Below are 26682 nucleotides of genomic sequence, written 5' to 3'. Positions count from 1 at the left end.
CGACACTGTCTTTCCTTTTCCATGGCGTGTCTTCCATCTTCATATCAACGTCCCATCGTTTTCTAGCCATCAGGCCGGTCACATATGTTTTGAAATGGCACATTATTGTACAGAACTTTGTACTTATGCAAGGCTATATATAACGATCAGTTGTGCTAAATTTGAAAGCTGGTAATATATATATATATATATATATATATATATATATATATTTTTTTTTTTTTTTATCTATGTGGGGGAGGTAGGGGTCGTATCTTCTTCTGCAGGATTGCAATGAAGATAGGAATATTGGAGCTTATTTCCTGATAAGATAAAATGCTCCTTAGCATAGCCCATATCTTACTATGATTTTTGATGAAACTTTTAATCAGGCGTGTTGAAGTAATGAGCTGAATGATTCCGGGTAGGTTTTATGAGCAGAAAGGCCTACATATTTGATGTTTGCATGGTGTGTTTACCCTACATCTTGATATCTTCTGGTCATAGATCTTGGTTCAAGATTCTGAACATGGATGTTGATTAAGTTTTGGATCATCAAAAACTGATATTGATATGGAAATGGATGCTCATTACAGTACTTCATTATTGAGGTCTTGACTCAATATTATAACCAATTACAATTGAACATTATCTTTTCACCTAGTCTATATTCTCTTTTCAGTTTTGTTCTTGTTTTTATCTCTGTTATTCTCCTTCACTGAGACTGTTGTTGTCGCAAACAGGGACAGCCCCTCCACCCCTACCAGTGCTCAATGGATAGTTCAGAATGTCACTGTAAAGCAGTGGTCTACTTAAGACACTCTGCGTGTACATTTACATCTGCTCGTGTTGCTCACTTGTGCATAAGTATAATTTTATGTGGGCGTATATTGTAAGGACAAAGTAGCAGTTGGTAAGATGAATGGGTAGCATCCAACCCTTTTCTTGTTTACACCTTATTTTGTTGTGTCTGAACGTCGGTGAAGATGTGATTGAAGATTAGGAGAATGGTAGAAGAATAATAGAAGCTTGCTTTTTTGCCAGCCCCATCATATTTCTCCTGTTTTGTCAGATTACATTCTAATACTACTTGAAATAGACCATAATGTTTATTTCTATTCTGAGGTAGTTGTATATTCCAGTAAAGGTTTCACCTAATTTGCACTTTTGTGTGTATTTTTGTGTTGTAAAAGTGATTTTTTTTGTTGTATCACATTTTTCTTGAGAAATATGAAAATAGATTTAAATTGAAATTGTAAAAGACAGATAAGTGAAGAGAAAGAAAGAAAGAAAGAACGAATGAGAGAGAAGGAGAGAGAGAAAGAGAGATAGAGAGAGGGGGAGGGAGGGAGGGAGATATTTTTCTTGCAGTATTTGCTGCCAGACAGTATTTGAAATGGAAGAGGACTCGGGGAGAGTAAGCCTGAGACATGTACTTGGAATTTGCCAGACACTGGCTTAACTGTGACCTTCTCAGCATTGTCTGCGACATCAGTTTGACATAAGATAAAGCCGCAGTGTTTTTCTGTCTGAATCGAGTCTGATGTGTCTTGTGTCTCTTTCTGGCATGCCTGCATACATTGTGTGTGGATGGCATGTCATTTCAGCATGCAACATTCCTAAATCAACCTGAAATGCAATGGATTCTCCCTATATCAAACTCCATTGGCAAAAGTGAAGTCACTAAGTGGCATCAAAAGTGTTTTTTTTTTTTTTTTTCATCATGGTTTGAACAACAATAAAATACAGAGAAACTTTGAACATTTGGACGGGGAAAAGATGCTTTGCTAGAATAAGCGTTTGTTTTATCAGGGTTCTGTATGAGGAGAATAGGAAGTACATGGACATGTATGCCTCGTGATGTATGATTTACACATAGAGGCAGACATTGGATTCTAGATGGAGCACTGTTGATTTGAAGCTGCAGTAACGAGCTTTGAATCAGTCCAGAAGGATCAACAAATGATGCTTCATGTTTGTCTGCTTTAGTTCATGTTTATGTGCTTGTGCACTTTTCTGTCTGACTGCATTTGTGTTTGTGTTTATGTGTGTGTGTGTGTGTGTGTGTGTGTGTGTGTGTGTGAGGATGTGTTTGTATTTTGTTTGTGTAACTCACTTTTTATCATTTTGCAAAGGCCAAGAAAGTGGAGTAAATCAGTAGCATGGGTCATGCTGTAAATTGTCCAGACTGATCTTATTGATATGTTTCCCTGATACTGCAAACCTTTTATTCAGAAAAGAAAGTCAAAGAGATTACACCCCTGTACTATGGAGAACTAGAAAAACTGTACCACCAGTACATAGCATAAATATGGAAATAAGCCCGTGTGCTTCTGATCTAACACATTTATCATCACACATTTTTCACAAAAAAAAAAGAAGCATCATATTACCCCCAATGTATTTTCCTACACTCACCATAGAAATCAAAATACAGTATTCATCGCATAATCGGGCATCTGATAATCGGGAACCTCGCTTAAATGACATACGCTTCCCAGAAACATTTCCAATGCATGTTATTTTCACTGGATAATTGGGCGGGGACCTCTGATAAACGGGACAATATTTCTTCAAGCGATCTTTGATTTTGTTGATATTTTACAAAAAAAATCTACCAAAATACCACAACAATATTTTAAAGATTCCTTATCAGTTGTCGTTTACATCGAACTTACAAAGCAAGCTTCGGACTGGTGTGTTTTGACCTCCATCCATCCAGTACATGTACATGCATAGCCATGAAAGCGCCGTGTATAAGTATCCATGCCATTGCGAAACACATGCTTTCGCGAACATTCTTCTCCCCTTATAAGCAAAACCATGTGCAGGGAGAGCTAGAGGGTCGCGCAGAGGGGTAGCGTGGTTGTGTATTTATGTACATGTACAGTACGTCAGTATGCATGTGTGTGTGTGTGTGTGCACTACATGTACATGTCGTATGCCGTTAGTGTATGGTGAGTGCTCATCGCGAAATCGGGCACCCCGCTTAAAGGGGCTGTGTTTGCTACTCCCAACCTGTCCCGATTATGCAATGAATACTGTACTGACTCCCAGTCAGTACTCCTATCTTCAGACTGACAGTGAAACAAAACCGGTAGCCCCAGTGAGAATTGAACCCTTTAACTCCAACAACAGTGGAAGATGCTAGATTAACCCCTTGATGACCACTATCCCAACATGCTCCTGACATTGCATGTTAACATGTCGACAGCACTATGGGACTGAATGTGTTGACACTTTTAGCTCATCTCTCCCTCGAATCATTGTGTTGATGGAGGGAAGCAAATATTTACTTTACCCATCTTTCCATCAGCAATTTTGGAAATAGGTGGAAAAAAGTACCCACCATCACCCATAGTGGACATACATAGTGTGTCTATTCACACTGTGTGGGCTACATTAGTGAGATAATATATCATCTTTCGTGATTGGTGTTTACACAACACAGGTCATATAAAAGCATCAGTTTTTGTGGAGGTATGCGAGATGATAATTTATGATGCTTTCAAGGTAAGCATGGAATTAATTTGCTGCTAAATGGATGTTGACATTGCCAATTTACCTGCTAATTCAAATTAGTGAGATGTAGATGGTAACTGAGGAAAGGCTGAACCTATGGGTGCTTTATTGCATTTGGTCTGACAGTAGTATATACATGTACTTCTTCAGAGTCAGTGCAGTACAACAGACCAATGCCCAGAACACATTTCCTCTTGTAGGGAGACCAAAGCTGATTTTTTTGTTAGTAGTGACATACGTAAGAAGCAAGGCTTTGTTTGTTTGTTTGTTTGTTTGTTTATTGGTCCATATTCCACATTTTACAAGTAAAACATAAACATCTATAGCAAGAAAAAGTGATTGTGTCAAATTGATGAATGCAACAAATAAGAGAATTGATTAGTTTGAAATATGAGGAAGCTACGTAGAGTCATCACTTGTAAGGCATAGATTCCCTGCATCCCCAAAGTAATAAAATCAGGTGGTGGCTGACCTTGTAGCAACCAGCAGAAAGTAAAGTAGGAAGGAAAGGAAGAGATTGAGGTGTTTGGGGAACAGGTGTGACATGTCCTAATTAGAAATGCTCTTCCATCACTCCAGCCCGGATGTGTGTGACATGGAAATAGTGCTCGTAATTCACCCAAGCTGCTCAGAACTGGGTGCTCGCGCTCGTAATCATGCATTACATGGACTAATTTATGGCTTTCCTTGTCATTACGATGTGGAGAACGTACTCTTCCAGCCCTTCTGGATACCTGTAGGCAAAAGTCGTGCAAATTTGACAGCAGCAGAAAAGGAAATGTCTGGCTGTACAAGGTGCCAATTGATCTTTTCCTTTATGGTTATATCATGAACAAATCCAGTGCATGTAATGATGATGATTTCAGTGTTAAGTTTGAGGACTGTTTGTGACTTTTATCATTATCCATGGTATGACATGGAACACTATCATCGCCAGAAACATGTTTATTTGTATCTGTTTCAAAGCAATGCTTGTGCAATAAATGTAAGGGCTGATACTAAATTGGAGGATGCTAAGAAGTGTTGATTCAAAACAGAGGAAGCATGGCTAGACTATGATAAAGCACATTCAACTTTTTTTTTTTCATTTTTACGGTCTTTTGAAGTGAGCACAAATACTCTATTGGACATATCTATTAGAATACAGTGCTTTTATGAAACACATATCAAATGTGCCATGATGAACAATATACACAGCATGGCACATCTTGAACATCCATACATAGGGCCTAATGATCAAAGCCTAGTAATTTGATGAGACATTTCAAGTGAATTAAGATGTAAGGTACATTACTGAAATGTACCTTGTTCATATTGATCTTGGGAGTGCATCCAGCAAGGAGCACCTTAGTTGTGCAGTCGCATTACTCTAGTTTCACATATTTCAATTTTGTGAGGTGATGATGAGGTTTTAGAAATAGATGATGCTCATAAAGAAATTAGATGAAGGCAGTAAATAATTGCGGGTATCTGAACTGAATGACATTTCCTCTGAAGATCAGTTCCTTTTCCTACATGGTGTTCCTTCCCCAGAGGAGCGCAAGAGAGGAGTGTACATCCATCATGGGTTAACTAGCTGAAAGAAAATATATGCGCCATCCCCACTGCAGCGGAGATCTGGAAAGCTTGCGTGATACAACTCCCATGTCACTCGAGAAGCACGTCTGGTGTGGAAATTTACGACAGCCACTCGCAGCTACCTGCATTAATGTTTGACAGAAGCGTATAAATTACACCTCTGATTCAAGTGCATTCAAACTCGCCCTCCCAGTTTGAGCATTCTCCGAACTACCGCTGCCCACGTCTTACAAGATGCTAGGAAAGGGGGAAGAGTTTGAGGTGTGGGGTGGAGGAGGAGGGGGGGGGGTGGTCTTTTGGTCCCGACAAAAGTTAAGTTTAGCTTGGGCAAAGCAGAACGTGCCTGCTTACAGCTGCCCAATGTTGACACTGTATATTCCATGCAGAGATTTCTGTCCTCTGTTTATTTTGCATCTTCTCAGGAGATGCATGGAACTCTCAGGCAGACTCTAGATGGCGGGGTATTCATTTCAGCTCCACCAGGAATATCTTAAGGAATAGGAGGGGAAAAAAAAACCAGCCCCAACCCTTTCTGCAATTGCTGTGAGTGTCTGCACACAACTGATGAAATTTCCTCAAGATTATGTGGGATGAAGAGCTGCAATGATGTTTGGCTTTTCAATTTCTTCTCCTTTCAATTTCCTCTTCCGCGAACCGTGTAGCCGTGAGATTGCTCATAGATTCCTATTATATAGGCTTTTCGTGAGAAAACATTTCATCAGCAGTGGAAACCCGGTGACATGCACGAGACAGTGGTGTTGCATTCTTGTGAGGCAAATGAAGAAAGTGAAAAAGGTTTGATAGCCATACTTGGCAGCTATTTTATTTCCTGTGTCTAGAGATTTGTGGTCATAAACTATATAACAGCTTGCTTGATATATTCTTTATAGAATTAAAAAAAAGAGACATTGAATGTTAGTCATGAATAATTTGCACATAGAGACTTTTATTTTCTTGATTGATTTTCACACTTTGCATCAAACCATTTATGCCTCACTAATCAAAGTTACTCAAAAAACAACGGATGGAGAACTATAAATATTTGAGGTTTTGGCAACATGTGAATTGTTACTTTCCACATATAATTGAACAGATGGTTCAAAGTCTATGTGTATGTACAATGCTTAGAGCCTATGGCATTATTATTATGATTCAATGGTCTCTGTTTATTATCACTTGACCTCTATTTAACTGTGGGCATGGTAAAATGTGAAAAAAGTATTCAAATTTTGAACAATTTAAATTGAGCCCAGTGAGTGAGCATGGCACAGAGGTGTGAATAGGATTTAGGGGACAAGCATTTGTAGATATGAAATTACTTACTGCTACCCTCTGAAAAAAACTGAAACAATTTATTTTATTTTATTTAGGTTTTTTTTTTGTCCTCTCCCCATATTCTAAATATATTTTCCTGTCATTAGGAGGCCCATGTTTGGTCAGGAGGCTATGAATTATTGGCTTCATAATGTTTTACTAAGAACTGTTCAGAGCAGAGGTTCTTGAGTAGATACTGGTTTGATCAACCTCTGTTTATCTAATCAAGATGATGACATATTGTCCCAGCTGAGCTGACCCTCCACACTTCACCCAGTGGTGCCTTGGGGCGCAGGAGCAGGGAGTCTCTACCTTCAATTAACGGCAGGCACCTGATCCTGTAGAGGACATGCCCACATGCGATTAGCCGGACCTTGACTGAAATAAGCGACTGCAAATTGCCCTCCCGGTATCTCTGTCAAAGTGATCACTGGTTGCTGCAGGGAGCAAGGTTCTTCCTCTGCCTCCTTCCTTCACAACAAACATCCTGCCAGTAAGGGGTCACCTCAGTCATGCTGCATGGCTGTATTATTTGGAAGTCAACTGTCTAGCAGCATGTCTTTGCACACACCTTTGTATCTGGTGCTGGTTGTGTGTATGTTTGTGTGTGTATCACAGTGTATGTGCGTGTGTGTGTGTATGTGTGTGAATGTGTAAGTGTGTGTATGTGTTCAGTGGGAACACAAGCTATTTTAGGCCAACCCAAAGTCATCCTGAATTTCAGATGGAAAGCAATGATGGGTAATAATTGGCACTCAAATACATTTTCCTGATCACATGTCAGCATTGCCTGCTGATGATGGATCTGACCTCATCAGGTTCTGCAATCAAAGACAGACATTTTGGCATGCATTATCTTTATTGGACTCGGCAAGTCAGACTCACAGGCCTTTATACATGCTAACTGGGTCTGTTTGAGGAGAACTGAGACCTTGTTTTTGGTTGTTGTTGTTTTTGTTGTTTTTTTTCCCGGGCTGACTGGAGATTTTGATCTCGAGTTTGAAGTATAATGTCATCATTATGCCTGTATTCCAATCATCACATGTCACTTTCCATCACTGTAAGTGGGTTCTTGTGGACTTATGATGCATCTTCTTAGTTTTCAGTCCCTTACCCCCCTCCCCCATATAGTATGAAATGTATGACTGTCCAGCATCTTATCTGTCCATCAACATCCTGATCTTGCAGTGCAGAAAAGCATGTGAATTTCTTACATCATTTCTGTGTGTATAATCATATATAATTATGCAGTGCCGTTCAGAATATATACCGTGACATCCCATTCTTCTTATAAAGATCAAAAGATTGTCTGAAATGCTATGAACACGTTCCCTCCAAAATGCCCTTTTCCGTTCACAATACTCTAGTACCTATAATGTATCTGACATCGCAGGTGTCAACAAAAGTTCAGACTGTTGTACCAGTACCAGTGATGTACGGTCTGGTATACAGATCTCGTAGCCTAGTACTCCGCCCCTCCTCCACTCCCAGTGTCTGTTTGTGGAAATGAACTCAGGACATTTCCTCTCAGACAAGCCTCTTCTTATGACTTCCAATATCTACCATAAATGCCGATGAGTGCCTGAAGCTCTCTCAGTGTGAAGATTTTCTCATAACTTCTGCATTCCTTGGGGTGTATGCAACTCATTGCAAATGGAAAGATTGGATGTGTAAAAAGTTAAGCAGAGTGCAGAGAGGAGTTGGAATAAAAACAAACAAACAAACAAACAAACAAATTAGAACATCCAATTCTGTGCTGAGATCAAAGTAAAGTGTATTACCACATTTTGATTTCCTGGTATTGATGTTTTCCAGACAATAAGGTTTCCATTAGGGAATGATTGGATCTTCTTTATCTAAAAACAAAAAACAAAAGCAAAACTTACCACAACACTGATATGAAAGCAGGCCAAAATAAATGCAGTTTGAGTGAATGGGGTATAAGGTTTAGGAGCAGTTGAAAAGCATGCAGAAAATTAGCATAGATAGGTCAATTCAAAAGCTTGTAGGAACATCATTCAAGAAAACCAGCGAGTTTTGTGTTTCTGTCATTGAGGAATTTGAAAGTCGGGCAGGAGGTAGATGAGCTATAAATTTTTCAATTTGTAAACATACCTCAATTTACTTTTTTTTTGGACCTATTTAAAGTGAGGTTGTGATGTGTCACGTACGCATATACATGTATATACCATGATATGTTGACTGTGTGTATGACCCAAGAACCAATCAAGTAGCAGATACACAGGACAGCATCAAATAAATTGCATCTGTGTTTCAGTGGTGACAGAGTAAAGTGTCGTTCATTTGGTCTTTTTTTTTTCCTTAGTGAAGTGTGTAAATTTGCTTTTATCACATAACTAGGGATCATCACATATCATTCTTTCTGTCACCCGTTATCTTTCATTAGAGAGGAGATATCAAGCTCCAAATCTCGATATCTCAGATGACAAGCAAGATATATAGTTTTGCCAATAAAAGTCACTCAAATGCTTGAGACTTGCAAACTCAGCTTAATTTACTTGTCTGAAAATGTTGCAGTGCAAGCAGACCTCCCCTCTCTCCTATCTTGTCTGTGATTGTGAGCTACATCACTGTCTCAATCTTCTCCCACACGGTCCTGGCGAGCCTGCCAATGCTCGGTTCTGAAGAGCATCGATGAGATCTAAATGATCTGTAAACTTCGTGGCCGTGTGTCATTGCTTCCCAATCAGCTGAACAACCAGACGAAGAGTGTGGGCGGAAAAAACTGACATCCCTTCCCGCCAATTTTCCAAAGTTTGCATGGAGAGATAGTTTTTTAAACATTAATGTCTGTCTAATATATATCTCTCTCTCTCTTCATGGCTCTCTTTTATCTCTTTCTCTCTCTCTTCTTTCTATATTGCTTCTCTCTGTTTCTTATGCTCACCAACTCCCTCATCCCTTCTTGTGCTCCGAGGTGCCACATACACTGACAGATTTTCCGCCCACTCGATGAGATAATGAAAGCTCAGCAGTGGTCACAGCTGGGTGCCACGCAGATTTACACGAATACATGAATTTCTGTATTGAGTGGTTTCTTTAAGGAACAGGCCATATACTACTTTCTCCTCATCGAATGTTTGTTGAATACCTGATCATTAAAAACAGCGAGTAATACATATAGATGTTTGAAAGAAGATTTCTTACTGTAAGTCGTGGTTGGTTGTTCATGCTAATCTCTTCCTCATAAAAAGATTTAAAAAAGCTGTCAAGAGTTAATACGTCCTGTATGACTGGTATATGAATTTTACCCCAAATGTATAATTATGTATGGAAATTTTTTTGTAACATTATATTTACTTTGTGAAAAGTAGTGAAATAAAATCAAACCAAGTCAAATGAACAGATTATTTCACCATTCACCTTGTCCACTAAAAAAATGAAAATGCTATAAAAGAGTAGTGTCATTCAGTACTATAGTAATATATTCACATTAGACATTGACACCACTCATTTTGTATCTTACAGATTTTTTTAAAAACAATTTGTGATATTATTCAGTGTCTCCAGAGTGGCCATATTTAAATTGAAGGTTTCTCAGATGTAACTTATGTGATTCTAGGGGAAAAATTTAGGATATCATCTTTCCATGGTATAGACTATGTGGATTAGAGAAGATTCCATTCAGCCAGGAATAATTGTTTTGTATTGTTTTGAGTTGAGATCTTTCTTTCATGTAAGTCAAATGAAAAAGTGTCACTGCTGTGAGTTGGAAATGATATCTGACATGCTTTGAAAACAAGGAATTGATAGGGAGTAGGATTCAAAATGCATGACATATCACATGGCATGTATGATAGAAGTTCAAAAATGTACAAAGGAAATGAAAATTGAGAGAAAGTGGGAAGAGAAGGAACAGAAAGATAAAGAGGGAAAGAATTTGATCAAAAGAAAAGAAATTGTGTCAAAAAAGAAGAAGATAGAAATGAATGCAGGAAAATAAATGAGAGGCAAAGGAACAAACACAGTGGTGAGAGTATGAACGTGTGCGTTGAGGGCAGACAGTAAATAGCTTCATGGAAAGTGCTAATTTTCTGGCCTTGTCCTTACACAGTAAGCTGCTGCTGGCGGCTGATAATGTTGTATGCTACACTGTTCATCAGATTAACTGCAAGGATGGTCCTAATGAAACTACAACAATTTCACCCAAAGGACAATATATTGCTGTCAGACTTCTCGTAATGTGAACATTTTGCGCTGAAGTATGTGAATGTATAAACCTGGCATCAGAAAAAAACATGTTTTTTTCTAGGAAATTGCAGCATGTAATTCTTTGGAACTGAGTGGCATTTTTTATTCATATCGTCTGTTGAGAATGAGAAGGGCGTCAAGTTGTCTTGAACACTATGGGTTTAGTGACAACTTAACACCCTTATCATTCTCAACCGACGATATGTGTATGTGGCAATGACATTCATATGACAGGTGAAGTTAATACTTTTCTCCGGCAAAGACATGTGGGGGAGTATTTACTGTGGTTTTTCAAGCTATTACCATCTGTGTGCCACAGGGGCAGGTAGGTTTGGACATATACAGCAACTTTATGTAGAATCAAAGAATATAAAGTACAAATGTATCATCTATCTTCACACATGTAACATCTATCTTCACACATGTAACATCTATCTTCACACATGATATAAATTCATAGAATGTGAATATAACATCAGAATATTGTTGTCCTGGAGTATGTACAATTTGAAGTTCTGCTCTTTTGTATCATTATAATTAGCTATGAAAATCTGTTTGTTTTTTTTTAAATTTTTATCACACAGTAAATGAACTAATTATGTACAAAGTCATGACGGTATTTGTGTGAATCACATACATGTAGAACAGCAGACAAGTTAAAGGTGTATCATGACATTTTTTGCCTGACACCTACGCATACATACATGGTCATTGCTCTCCATGTAAGTGATTTGGGATGATGCTCATATCCTGAAATGGTACAGATCCGAACCAAATGAGACATCTCCTACACTTGTTAATGAGAATGGGAATATGGCCAAATTGAGTCAGGACAGCCTGATAATTGTGAGCACTGGTTTCTATGGTGGCCCTGCCAATTTGCAGGCACCAGGTATCTCCTGTTTTAGTGGACCAAAGTGGGTGAATGCTGTGTCCAGAGATGTACTGTATGCGTTATATATTTTGTGTGGTTTTTATTTTGGCGAGTCTTGCGAGTTCATCGCGAATTCATCAACACGCAAAAATATCAACATGAATGAGACATGCATGCTTACGTGTACTAGTGTGAAGCATTACACATATGAGGTGCATGATGATACAGTTTGGTAGATGTGCTTCATATACCTCCTGTGTGAATAGATGCATGCACTTCTTCCTTGAAATGAGTGAATGATACTGATTTCTTCATCCATCCTGTACTCCTCAATCTTAAATGTAACCATTTGCGAAATTGTCAGGAATTTCTGATTTGTGAAAATTAGACTTGCGAGATATATAGTGAATACAGTATACACTGGGCAGGACTAAAATCCAGGGGCCCATTGCATAAAAGTTACTATTATGGTAACTTTGCCATCCAGTGGTAACTACTATGGCAACAATACTCAACGGCCAATCAAAATCAAGAATTCCATGGAAGTTACCATTGGATGGCAAAGTTACCATAATAGTAACTTTTATGCAATGGGCCCCAGGATTTCTTGCATACAAATCTTGTGTTAAACAGTTTCCCCTCTATATGGCAGTGTTGCCTCTGACCTTTCAATGTCTCCAATACAGTGCTTACCAGTTGATTGGAAACTGCTTTAGCAGGAACCTCACTTGTGTAATGTGAGGTTCTCTGTAACGTATCATTTATTATGCACTGTTTGTTTTCTGCATAATTGAGACTAGTAAGCATGTCAAATGATAGCAGACATGCTACCACTGTTCCTCGTTAATGGTCTCATTAATGTTTCAATTGATAAATGAATCCAGACAAATAATCACATGATTTTGCTCCAACAATGATTATCTATATTTTCTTTACCATTCCAGAATAGAAAGCTGTAGATTACATAGGTTTGATATTTGCCATTCCTATCATCAGTTTAATTCTCCTTTTAAATAGCAGTCATCTTCTCATCAATCTAGACTAGTGTAATAATTTCTCATCCTCTGATGTTTATTCACCATCAATCTAGACTAGTGTAATAATTTCTCATCCTCTGATGTTTACTCACACATTGGATTTGTGTAGGGTGACTTGCACAGGTCACGGATAAGGCCATCACTCAAGTAGGAGTTCAACTCGTATGGGAGAAATGCTGGTCTTCTGACCACTCCCGCTTAAGTGGGGGGCGCTGTACTCTGACAAGATTCTGATCCCCCCTTGAACCTTTAGAATCCATCGTCTAGACTCGTGGAGGGAGGGATGAGATGGGTGCTTCACATGTGGTCCAGATGACAGATACATCCGGCCTTTGTATGTGTGTGTGGAACATATGACATGGTTTTGCTAGTGGCTATCTGACGTGAAGTCTGTTGCTGGAAGGTTATGTAACAGTGTAATATGACATTATTATGTATATAGATACATTTTATTCACCATCAATGCTATTGCATGTCTCTGTCTCACATGGATACTTTTTGAAGATAAAGTCATTCTATCTTCAAACATAAACAATGTCTGTGATTATGTGTGTGTCATGTGTGATGGGAGTGATATTTTCAATCATACATTTTCAAATAGCTGTAACTTTATATTCCCAAGGGAAGGTAATGTGACATTTTGTTCTTTGCTGTATGTAGGACAATGAGGGGAGATTGAGAGACGGAGAGATATGAGAGTATGGGAGATTGAGATACAGAGATAAACAGTTGAACTAAATCACAATAGATTAGATGTCACATTTTGAGTGTGGAAGTATAGAATGCAAGGACAAAACAAAAGCATGCAGATACATGCATTCCGCATCAGTGACTGACTATTCATGCTACACTATGCCTGTGGGCTCACGTTTGTCATACACATACCACATAGCTGTTGGATGTGCCATTACTTCTTGGTCTATGGTATGGTAAGATTTCATCCTAGCAATTAGAATTGTTGTCAGAGGCCAAACACTTGGCAACCTTTGTGACACCTCAACATTTCCTCCTCAGCCTCATTACTTCAGAGGTGTGAGAGGGAGAGAAAGGTTGAGATAGATAGATAGATAGAGAGAGAGGGAGAGATAAAGAGAGATAAACAGAAATAGGTAGAGGAAAGATAGAGATAGATAGAGGAGAGATAGATAGATAGAGGAGAGATAGAGATATATAGATAAATAGATATAAAAGAGAGAGAAAAGGGAAGATAGAGAGAGATAAAGATAGATAGAGAGATAGATAAATTGATAGAGAAATAGATATGGATAGAAAGATAGATAGATGGATAGATGGATGGATGGATAGATAGAGAGAGGGAAAAATGAGATAGATAGAGAAAGAGAGAAGTAGTGAGAGGAGAGAGATAAACATCAGGTGAGACAGATGGATTGTTTCCAGAAGCCTTCCAAGGGTGTCATTTTAGGGAAGCTGAGCTCCAAGCAAATGTCTCGGTATGTTCTGTCTGATCTGACATTATCGCCGTCTGTGATATATACAGTGTACTTTGACAAGACTGCCGTGTAGCCACTCCCTAGTGTAACATATGGCATTACCTTTAGCACACCACAATCCTCGCATTTGTCAGCCAGTCTCATAAGTCGTATGTTTTTCTATCATGGCATGGATTTTGCTCGCCGAATACTTCACCAGAAGACTTCTATATTTGATGGCCATATTTAATTTCAAAGACCGGCAAAAGGAAATATTGATTTCTAGACTTACCTGGGCAGTGCCATTACTATGGACACACAAATATGTCAACAAAATATAAACAAATTAGATATTGAAAGGGAACTCCGTCTCTAGATGAATGAACAAAAAGGTGTAGGCTTTTAGGTTGAATAACTATTCTCTTACTTGCTAGTGCTCCTTCTTGTTCAAATGTAATGCTCGAATATTTATGATTATTCTGGGAGGAAAAAGTGGAGATTCACTGTCAGGCCAGTCAGATATAACTGACTTTGAATCCTCTTCTTCTAGTTTTTTCTTTGGTGAATGTGTGGCTGTTTCAAGCCAGCTTTGAAGGATATGAGACATGGATCCAGATGTGTTATTTGCATACCATCTCCTGCAGGCATTAAACTGCTGTAATCTGGTTCTAGAAGAAGTTTACCACCCCCCCCCCCCCACCACCACCACCACCACTCCATCCTATGTCTCATGAATGATTTATGATTCATGGTGTAGCATGCAACACAGGAATTAATAATGGGGTCAGTGCATAGATTGAATGGAGCGATACACACATCTCAGTCCCACATATTCAGAATCATGTGGGGAAAGTAAAGGAGACTGATAAAAGGCTCTCCTTTGAACTAGCATCACTTTTGATGTCACTTTACAAACCATCTCCAGATGATATCTAATAGTGATACCTGTCCCAGGTATATTGGTTTATCTTTTATGTGTATAATCTTTATTTTTTGTATTCTTATTCTTTTTTTTTTTTTGCCTGTTTTTTTTTGTTTTTGTTTTTTTTTGTTTTGCCTGTGTGTGTGACAGCAGAGTTTTAATGATTGATATGTGCCATAACCCAGGCAAGACCGGCATTACTTTGGGCTAGAATATTCTGATGAATGTGTGAAAGACAAAGATACATTATTCAAGTACACACAAGTAATCACCAAATGGTCTGATACACCCTTTCTTTTTCTAGTATTCTGTTTAATATTTGATATGTTACTATCGATGTCCTGTCTTTCCAGCAAGCGTATATCAACTTTATGCAAGGTTTCTTGCCTCGTCTTCTGAGAACTTTATAACTGTACTCTGTACCCAAATTGAAAAAAAAAAATGTGGTAACCCACCATACCATGCACACAAACAATCAATACTAAATGAAACATTTTGCTGCATCGAAAGCAATCTTATTCCTGTGCTGTAAGTTTGTAAAAATGTTTAAGTGAATTTGCTGCATTCTTCAAAAATCAGACAGATAACCCTGTTTTTGGCTATGCAGAAATCAGCCGAAATTGTGTTAAGATTACAGTAATTTAGAATGGGTACCGTCGGCATTTCATGTTCAAACATATTAATGAGTAATTCTTCCATTCAGCGTCCATCAACAAGCAAACAAATGAATAAACAAAATAATGTCTGAGATAGTGTAGTTGCAGATAAAGCGATGGAATGTCTAATTTAACTCATTTATTCTCATAATAGTGTGAAAACAAGCGCTTAGCTCTAGTCCCATCTGATTCACATTCAGGACACGAGATGCTAGAGCCAGGGGTTGAATGGATTAAGATAAAAATGTGAAGCCATAAATAATGACAGAAAGGCCCGGTGGGACTTGACATTCACCTGCCGGCATCCTCGTCAATTATTTTTCGCTAGAGATCACCTGAAGTTCGGCATCCTTTGAGGATACCGGCACACCTTGGGATATGAAGAAACTTTGACGCATTCTTTGCTTCTACAGCATGCAGAGTCACTTTAGTCATTTCAAAGAGAGATAGAGACAGAGAAAAAGGGATGATTTCATATACTTGTATTATGTATATCATTAAATTTCAGTGTGGTCATAATTGTATTTTGCACAATTCAGGAGTATTATTCACACTTTGATAAGAATCTGTTTGATGTAAAGAAAAAAGCTGGACTCTTTTCCAGTCATGATGGAGGCATACTTTTAAATATTGATCTGGATTCATGCTTGAAATTCATTATGGCAATATGAAAACACACAGATGACAGTGACTTAAAGGAAGTCATCATGGCAAGACTCACAAAGATGTGCTTCATGTTCTCATGATAAAGATCAATTTGGCAAAATTTCTTGAAAAGAATTAACGATTTTGTTTTAAAAAATGATAAATGTTTGGGGGGTTTTTCTGGGGGGGGGGGAGGGTTAAGTTCTTGATTGCTGCCTAAAATCTAATCTTCGTATCAAGAAGTTGTAATAATTGATGAGAACAGGACAAGTTAGCTGTATAGAATAGAAAAATGGTTCTCCCATGGATCTGGTGTGTCCCTTTAAGCATGTTTTCCTGTAACACTGGCAGAGACGGCGAGCTTCAAAAGACCCATTCCCCCATGATTAGCAGGTAGACATTACCCCCAATAAGTTGATTAGCTGCCGTTAAGCCATTTTAGGTCAAAAGTCATCTCATATTCTGTAGAGTGCACTAGCTCATAGCCTGCTTGCAGTTCTATTAAATGGCTGTGTAACTGGGTAATTGCATGTGTTGGGGCATGGAGGCAAATCACCCCATTTCAGCTTGATGAGCTACAGTACCCCTCAGACAAAAAGGGTAGCAAACCGCAGTTAACATATCTTCAGATTACCCCAGAGTATGCGGAAGGGTACTAAAAGGGCGGCACATGGCAAGGGAAAAGCAGACCAATAGAAACTAGACCAGAGAAAAACCACACGTTGATGCATAATCTCATTCCCACTCGTAAGGGAGTCTATGCAGCATGCACCTTGGCACACTCAAATGCTGTCGAGGGTAAGATATAAACACACAGGGACTGTGTCTGTGTTATCCTCCGTGTGTGTGTGTGTTATCTTCAGAAGATGTGAACTGCAGGATTTATAGTTTTGCATTTTCTCATGTTAAGTACAGGGCCGCAGGGTATGCATACAATCATTGATAAAAATACATTCAAAAGAAATGATTGAAGAAAACCAGTTAGCTTCAGTCCCCATATATCAAATGCAGTCATTTATGTATCATGTCATTAAAGGACAAGTTCATCTTCATATACATGTGGATTGAAATAATGCAGCAATATAAGTGGAACACATCAGTGAAAGTTTGAGGAAAATTGGACAATCTGTTCAAAAGTTATGAATTTTTAAAGTTTCTGTGCAGTCACTGCTGGATGAGAAGACTACTGCAGTTGATGATGTCACATACGTACAACGATATAAGGAAAATTCCACAAAATTTTATTTTTTTGAAGAAAGTACACATTCCCTCAACTTGTATAACTGATATATGTTAAGGGTAATATTACTCCCCCTGCCTTCTGAAAGAGGCAAGTCATGTGCTCTTCTATTATGCAAGAAAAGTGAAAATATGTTGAATTTTCTTTAGAGTTTCTTTATATGGTTGTACTCATATGGCATCACAAGCTGAAGTAGACTTCACATCCATCGATCGCGGAACTGAAACTTCCAAAATTCATAACTTTTGAACAGATTGTCCAATTTTCCTCAATCTTTCACCTATGTATTCTACTAATATTGTTGCATTCTCTCAATCGTCATGTTTATGAAGGTGGACTTGTCCTTTAAGATCTTACAATCATGTGTATCAGGGATTGACCATGATAAAACCATGAAAAAACAAAACAACAACACTCAACTCCCACACTGGAATGTTCCATGGCCCCTGGGCAAATCTATAGATCTGTTTGGTCAAATGAAAGGTTGATGATTAGCATTAAGCTGATATATGAATTTCTTTGAAATGATGCCACAAATCATGAAAATAGCCCCAAAGAATGGAACTGTCCATTTACTGCTTAATTCACAGATACCCCCCCCCCCAAACTCTTTTCTTGGATGAAGGGGATTGTCAGAGAAAAAGAAAAAATAATGTTGGTATCAGTTGCAGACTATCTACCAGACAGTGAAGTTTACATTCCATTAAAAAAAGCACCATTATTGGCTGTTTTCATCACTGTATCGCTGTTGCTATGTGTTGAACTGTTGACAGAGAGAGTATGTGCCAGGGTTCTCTTGCCAAATGTATTGACTTTCTCGGTCCCAGCCAAAGTGGGGGTAAAAATACAAAGTGGGTGCATGCATCAGCCTAGAGGAGCACTGGCATCAACAGTTTGGTAATTTTCCGTCTGACCGCACACTTTGCATCACCGCGATGCGCTAGACTGATGTTGTTAATGATATGAATATGGGTTGCATCCTTGAGCCAATGAAAGGGCACTGGGTGCTGCATTTAATGGATTTGTGGATTTGATTAGTTAGCGAGAAAGAGATGATATATTGTTTGCTCTGAAGAAAAAGGGGATGGGGGCTGTGGGGATGTTGGAATGGGGATGGTGGGGGGGGGGGGGTGGGGAGGAGTAAATGGAGAAGATGATAAGGATATGTCAATGGATGTGTTCCTGGTGTGAGATATGTAGTTTTAGGATGAGAGCAGAGATACATTCAGAAGGAGATCATGTGATTTATTAATTGGGTATTTAGCATCCCTTTCTCACAATTCCTTGCTTTTTTATATCAGATTTTTTTTCTTCATTCATAATAGACTTATATGCTCAGTCATGCAGCAAAGCAATGATTGATACAAACCTTGCTAAGATGAATACCGGTCAAAATTATTTAACCAGACTATTGTGGTTGCAGTTAATGCCATACATTAAAAGCCTGCAGAGCATGTTGTACAGCTATAATGACATGCTATAGCTATTCAGCAAAGTGGCTCACTTTTTTTTTTCTGATTTATGAGCTATATTTGTATGATTGCCTGAGATTTTTTTTGAAATAGGAAAGAACAAAGTCTAGATGATCAAAAGTGAGTATCGGGAAAGGAAATCCCAAGACAGCCCAAACAAAAGCATTGCAATATTTGGCCAGAAGGCATAAATCTGTATATATGCTATATCTGTGACTTTGAGTGCTGTATTGTCTGGCTTGTTATACTAATGGACATCCTCTCATCTCTGTTTCTCTGTTTTCATCCCTGCAGCCAAGAAGCAGGCCATGACGTCACTGGTCAATCCTGCCTACGATAGCAAGCTGGGTTCCCCCACAGACCAAGTCAACGCCAACACGACCACCACAACCACCACAACAACATCGACAAATCTCTCCTCGGAGGACCGCGACCCATTACAGAATGAAATTAACAAAATCATGAAGGATAGTTTGATGGACTCTGACTTTAGCTCCACGGACAATAAGAACGAAGGCGTGTCAATCAGGAGTGCCGGCCTGGGCTCCGGCAAAAGCCGCACCAAGTATGCCTCCACGGACTATTCTTCCATGGGCATTGGGAATCCATTAGAAAACCTGCCCGGCGGCTACTCCGATGACGACTATGATGATGATGAGGATGATGTTTATGTTGAGGAAGAGGAGGAGGAGGATGAGGAAAACAGGAGACTGACTGTGGCTGATGATAATATATTGCGTGAGAGGAACAAGGTCAAAGCAGAGGCCATGTTTGCAGGGATTGATTTCATTGATGATGGAGAGGATGATGACAGCGAAGAGGAGGAGGAAGAGGAGGAGGAAGAAGAGGAAGAGAATGATGACAGTGATGACAGGGCAGAAGTTGTGATCATTGAGGACTCGGACAGTACAGATGAAAAAGCACCAAAGAGAGTTAAAATTGATGATAGTTTGACCAAGCTAGAGGGCGCCAGTTCACCAAAAGATCCAGACGCAGATCTCATGTCTCCAGATGAGGTGGTGGCCACAAAGTTGGGTGGTATACTGAGTTACTATGCCAGCCTAGAGGCAATGGCCCAACATCGTGCAGAGCAGATCGAGGACGACAACACATCTTTGCATGGCAGCGCCAGCGACTCGGATGTCGACGGTGAGAGCGGAGAGGGCTTGTACGAGATGCCCCAGCAACACACACCATTTGACTCGGGTCCCTCCACCATGGACGATGAGAGCACAGATGATTGCGAGTCAACGTATGAGATGCTCTACAAGAGCTTCGGACTCAGAACGCAGGAGGAGACCTTCACCAAGACAGACCTGCTCTCGCCGTCGCAGGGTCAGCACGATCATGGATACGCCAGTGAAACGTCAGCAGATGAGCGAGCGTCACCCATCAAGAGGCCTGGCCTTCTGGTGAGGGACGGCTTCAAACCACCTCTCAGTGCCCTGACGGAGGATCTGCCCTTGAAACATGTCTCGCCCACCACCGAGGTGGAATCGGGAATCGAGGTCACACCCGAGCCCAAGTCGAAAAATCCACTCTTGGAGGCAGAGCTCTCCGATGCGCAGAAAACCGCCCTCACACAGCCCACAACACTACCACCTGGCTGGCGGGAAGTTGCTGATGCACATGGCACGTACTACTGGCATGTCCCAACCGGCACAACACAGTGGAGCCCGCCCTCGCCCAGTGACAGCCAGGGATCAGCCAGCCCTCCCAAGAAGCCTGCCAGGGTATGTAGCTCACCACCCCTACCAATGTTTGCAGTTTATATCAATGTCACTGCCTTAATAGCTCGTCTTTTTCCCCCTGCAGAATACACATTCAGTGGGTTAGCTTTGTTGCTTTGAAAGCATCTTTCGGACAAGCCTTTTCCTTGTTTAATCAGCGACCTCAGTGATGGCTCCCTGTGAAATGAGATTGGAGTGGTTTCCTCTCACTTGGTGGTCAGAAGGAGCTCTATGTCTGCCTTCTCCAGGCTTTGTCTTCAATGTGTAAACTAGAATCATTGTCTCTTAGTCCTATCATGCATTAATTATCTCCAATATCATGGTGAGGTATTTCAGCCATTGGAGATTAGTTGCCATTTATCTCTTCATCATCTGCAAACCAACGGAGAGGAGAAGGGAGGGGTCTACAGTGTGAAGATCTAAATCAGAGCTGCCAACCTTTGTATCTTTCTGATATTTGTCTTTATTTTTTCTTCGTCAAAAATAAAAGATATACCTTTGTGCAGAAAATTGGTTGATCACACTTCCTTTGGGCAATCTTCCCATTCTGTTTACTAAAACATGAGTTTTGCCTTCAAAATATGTTTTCACTGTGTGTGAGTATGTTCTCTCTTTTTTCTCTTTGGTATGTCAAGGTTGGGAGCCCTGCTAAAGGGATTTGGTCTAACTCAAAATGAAAGTTAAAGGAGTGGACTTCAGCAGTTGCATTCATTATCTGGTGTCTGTGTATCCTCCAGCCTGATTGATTTCACCCTGCTGACATAGGACGAGTTGCATTCAAAGAGAAAATGGCAGTGATTAAGTTGTGGTTTTATTTCATACTGCTAAACTCATGCCCACTTATTTGTGTAGTTTATATCTAAAGCCATGTTTAGATAACCTGGTATAGACTTGAGCTTAGAAGGCCATTACAGATGTAACAGCTTGTATTTAGCAGAATGAAGCAAGATTTCATGTTTTGTTTCAACGTTCAATTCCTGCTTGGTGGGCATAGTAATTTTTGTCAAAATAATGTAGTTTTCCAATTGGAGGTCTGTTTTTAAAGCATTTCTCTTCCAAAGACCCCTTTGCAGTTGTTTCATACACTAGATTCTTTTTGTACAAGAAGGGTATAGTTATCTGGCATATAAGTTAGTGTATGAAGTAGAAATTTAAAGGCAATAAAGAAAAGGTATTTCACTCTTGACTTTTGGGCAGATGCCAGTGATATGATACTAGACACACAATATTTGTAATAACTGCTGACTTTAACCTAATTAGGTATTGATTGATTTCAGTGCCGTTGTGACTATTGAATTGCCTAATGAGTGTCATGGGAAAACTTATTGATTCATACACCGGCATATGCATGACCGTAAAGTACAAATTAACACCCAACAAATTGATTTTTGGCTTTATAATTCCTCTTTATGCCGGAAAGTGAGGCGTAGTTAGTACATGAAGACTATAATGTGGCTAGACTGGTTTTTGATCTTTTTGGATTGATGGACCTCTTATAGAATTGATTTGCATTTGCTGGAGTCATTTGGGGATTAGCTCTAATTTTTCTCTCAGGATGGGCAGGCAGTCTGTCTCTTTTAGGTAGTGAACTTGCATTTCCATTTGCTAATTAGGGCGTGCTCTTTACAGAATGACTTTGTAATTATCCTATGTGAGTACATATTGAGTACACATTTCAGAAAAGAAGAATCAATACTTTCAGCAGAGAAAAGTCATTGTACTCCCATGCGTAAACTACCCTCATACTTGCCAACTAGTAAGATTTTATCAGATTCAGTAAGATTTTTTATGTTAAAAGTAGCAAAATCAGATTTTCTGTCAGAGAAATCAGATTTTTAAAAAATATTTAGATATACCTTTCATGTGTATTTTCTGAAGATTTGACCGAAAGTAAGATTTTTAACTTCAGTTTGCATATAAAATAAGATTTTTGCAATCCACGAGTAAGATATTTCATCTTGAAATGTTGGCAGGTATGTACCCTTTGATTTTATTTTCACAACTGCTCAAAGGAAGAGTTGTTTCCATTAATTGTGTTGTATACACATTTAATCTTATGTTAGTCATAAAATCATATTAATCTTAGGATGAGAACAAGTCTTCTTTCATACTCATCTAATGATGGAAATTCACCATGATTTTAGCAATTCACCTGACCAGGTTTTTGTTTTCACAGACAAAAGGAGACCTCTTTGTTACTTGATCATGAAGAATAGTATATGAAGACAGGAATATTCCCCTGATGTTGGCTATGTTTTAGGACCTGCAGAACTGAACTTTTTGAAGTGGCAGTTGATGCGAGAGGGACAAGTAAACAAAGAAAGAAACGAAAACCTAAATAAACAAAATTAAAACTTTTCCAATCCGGTTGACCAGTTTGTTTTCACAAGTTCAATATGAAATAAAGGAATACAGGATTGCTCAGTAAGTTTTTTTTTTTCCAAGTTTACTAGAACTTTTGTCTTCTTGTACATGTTTCTGTCTTCTCGACTTGATTAGTTTCACGAAAAGGACTTGATGCAGAATGACTAATTTGGGTCATTTTTCGTATGAGTCACTGGAAGGGGATGAAGATTTGCACCCTGAGTTTATTTCCAAGAGGTGCAGACCCCCTGCATTCATACACCTTTGCCCGTAGAGTCTCTAAGAATCACCCACACTGTATCAAGTTACAAGCTGCAGAGCAGCCTGCTGAATTAGATCTCTTCCTGCCAAGTCTCTCAACTTACAAGTGCAACAAAAGACCTCCCAGCCCCCTTCCAGATCAGCTTCCCCCTGTTGCTCATGTGGTTGCTCACTGCCCACAGCCTCCCAATCTCCATCACCATGACAACAGAGGATGAAATAAGGTATGCAAAATCTAAATGTTTGTAGATGGGATGATCCCATGCAATATCAGGCCAAGTGATGCAGTGAGATTGACTTCCAGATATTTTTTTAGAAAGTAATCTCCCCTTGAATTTCTGCTGCTTGCGGATTTCAGCACTCCCTGATTACCAGTACTGAAAGAATTATGTATTTCCTCATATCTCCCACTGGAGACACGATTTATTTTTCTTTGGCAATCTTCAAAGATATTTACTATAGTGATATGTATGATGAACTTGGTTATCACAGATGTTACAAATTGACAATGATTTGAGATACTTTATAAAGACTGGGTTTTTTAATCTAAGTGAAAGAAAGCATTCAATCATAGCGAGTGGTAATAGTGAGGATATTGATTCCCATTTCACACTTTATCTCAATCTCTCACATTTTCTTCACATCCACTTGTTCCACTCTTATCCCTTTCTCTCATCTCTACCTTCCTTTCTACCCCTTCTCACCATCTTCCGCTGTATTCCTTTTTCCTCATCCCCTGACTTAATCCTTCCTTCCATCCTCCCAATTTCCCACTCCTTTTCTCCATCCTCTTCCATCCTTGTTCTCTCCTTCCTTTTCCTAGTCATCCTCTCAAATACCACCTCCCTATTCCTCATTTCCTTTTTCTGTTCATCTCCTTCTATCTATCTTCCCCCTTCTTTCCGCCCCCTCTCCTCTTTCCTCATCCTCCTCCCCCCTCCTCCCCGTCTCTGTCTCATCCTGGATACGGCAGCGGAACACATTTCAGGGCCATGCATTCTTGAGGTCACTTCCAATCAGGGCCGCTTGCCTGACATGGAGGAATATATGTCCTCATCACCAGTGTGGCTGCTTAACAAGCTCCCTTGGGGTCCTGCTTAGTGGGGATTGAGTATCTCTGTTACATATCTTTCTATCTCCTTTTTTTTTCTTTTTCTCTATCTCTCATTCTCTCTCTCTCTTTTTAATCTCTCCGTATTCCCATAATGCTCTGGGCTTGTAGTTGGTCAGCTTTCTTTTCTTTTTTTATTCTGTCTCCCTGTCTTGTTCCCCCTGGTGATTGATGCAGATGGCACAAGAAAGTAGGAATTTGTGGAATGAAAAACACGGCAAACTGTTAAAGCACTGGGATCTCATGGAAATAGAAGGGTAGTTCAAGAAGAGCTGTCAAATTTAGGAATTAAATTGACTAGTGAGATTTCAGCAAACAAGGAGAACACGAAAGCACTTTCAATTTTGGAAATCGTACTAGTGCCAATGAATTAGGATGTAGAACAGTGTTGTCACTGAAGAGGCTACCCTTGATAAATAGACAATATTACTATTATCTTTGGTCTCTAATGATGGTGAAAATGAGACTTTACTTTGCATAGATGTGTTCCTTCTGGATCAGCCATATCAGAGAAATGACGGTCATCTTTGGAATATAGTGGTATACTCGTCATCAGAGCTTAACAATTGATGATCTGGTAGGTTTGTTTATTTTTTGTTTGTTTGTTTGTTTTTTTCAGCTAGCATCCCAGTCTAATTCGAGATGGTTGGTAATGCTCATCATTGAGTTCAATGAGAATTACCACCTCACCTCACTCTTCCACGAAATGCTAAGCACCCGCACAAATAGACTTATGTATAAACAAAATAAAAAATAAAAACAGAAGCCCCCAAAACCCAGACATTGAAAATACATTGTGAAATGGCCTGATCGGTCTCTTTTGATTAATTTTAGATGATAATAAACAGGCTATATTCCTGTTGTGACGCAGAGGTGCATTGTTAAATCGGAGATGTTTTTCACCAATAAATCCTTTTGTTATTGTTTGCGCCGCTCCGTAAAGAAGAGAGATTATGCAGTCATTGTGATTGGTAGGGAACATAAAAGCCACTGTTCACAGTCAATATGCAAGTGACGTCAAAGGAGGCCGTGGAATTCTGGTTTGAGTGCGATTGAGCACGGCTCTCTGAGCTGAGGCAGCCCTGGCAGTGGCTTTGAAGGAAGCTGGCAGGGCTGAAGTGATGAATTCATGCAAGTAATGAATGCGTCTCATGCGAGGAGCATTAGATGATGATCAGGAGTATGTGGGAATGAGAGCTGATGATGGTGTACAGGTTACGAGTGCTAGTCTCCTCTCAAGGAGCATTGCAGCTCGCAAAACATTGTCAGGGAAGGTTCGTCTGATCGCGGTAACAACCACCATCGGTGTGGCAGTGGTAGTCTATCCCTCTAGACATACCAGAATTTGGCTCTCCTGAACGTGAGAAATATTTATGACTATGACTCATGGCTAAACTTTAAATATGTAGCTAATTCCTTGGTCTTTTATTTATCACTGAGTCATCTCATTCTGTCCTTGAAATCATTGCTATCAATCCCTTTTCTGGTCCCACAAGATTCAATCATCATATACTCCAAACATTCCATCATTTCAGTGATGTAGATTGTAGGATTCTTGACGAACATTTCTTTGTGTGTGTGTGTGTGTGTGTGTGTGCAGTACAGTTGCTATGAAGTAATGATGTTGCTATGGCCCATTACACTGATTATGGCATGTGACAGTTGTCTTATAGAGAGAATTTTACTGTGTAAGACAAAACAAAGAATTAGGATGTGAATTCACTTAACAAGCCATCACTGCTGTTTGGTTTGTTTGAAGTAATGTAGATGTATTTTCTTCTGTGATATAATCTCAGATGACAATCTTAGATGATACTATTTTGAATGATGACTTAAAAAAAAAACTAGTGCAGTGCTAAGAATATTCTTTATCTAGGATAGCCTCTTCAGTGTTGCCACTGCTCTATTATTGCAGCAGATGTTCTGATGCCAATCGGCTGTGCAGCTTACTGAAATTTATGCCACTGCATACTTGCCAACTCTACCGCATTTGGCGGTAGACTACCGTTTTTGAAAGATTTCATTAGCATTCAAGCTAGCGCTGCTCGCATAGGCATCCTGGAGTCTACCGCTTTCTCGAATGAAAATGTTGGCAAGTGTGCCACTGTAGTAGTGTTTTAATTTAGTTAACCCGTTACGTGCCCAAGTACTTAGCTTAACTTGCCAAGCTTTACATCAGCATTCAGTTACTGTTCGAGCTGAAATTTTCGCGGTGGTTTTATTTTCGCGAATTTAGCGAATCGCCTTTGAACCATGAAAATAACAACACGTGAAAATAACAACGCGCTAATAACTAACTTCAGTTAGACCCTCGCAACCGCGAAATTAACAACAC

General features: G+C 39.4%; 1 protein-coding gene across 1 annotated transcript in view; it reads left to right on the top strand.

Annotated features, from left to right (window-relative positions):
* LOC140235288 (uncharacterized) overlaps positions 1–26682 on the top strand; it is a 142257-nt gene that overhangs the window by 29998 nt on the left and 85577 nt on the right. The window contains exon 2 of the mRNA XM_072315318.1: positions 19176–20614. Within this exon, the coding sequence (XP_072171419.1) occupies positions 19176–20614 (1439 nt within the window). The remainder of the gene's footprint in view (positions 1–19175; positions 20615–26682) is intronic.

Source organism: Diadema setosum, chromosome 11 (genome assembly GCF_964275005.1).
Source record: "Diadema setosum chromosome 11, eeDiaSeto1, whole genome shotgun sequence".
In the NCBI taxonomy this organism is placed as follows: domain Eukaryota; kingdom Metazoa; phylum Echinodermata; class Echinoidea; order Diadematoida; family Diadematidae; genus Diadema; species Diadema setosum.
The sequence above is the reverse complement of the archived record's forward strand: the minus strand, read 5'-3'. Positions and strand labels throughout refer to the sequence as shown.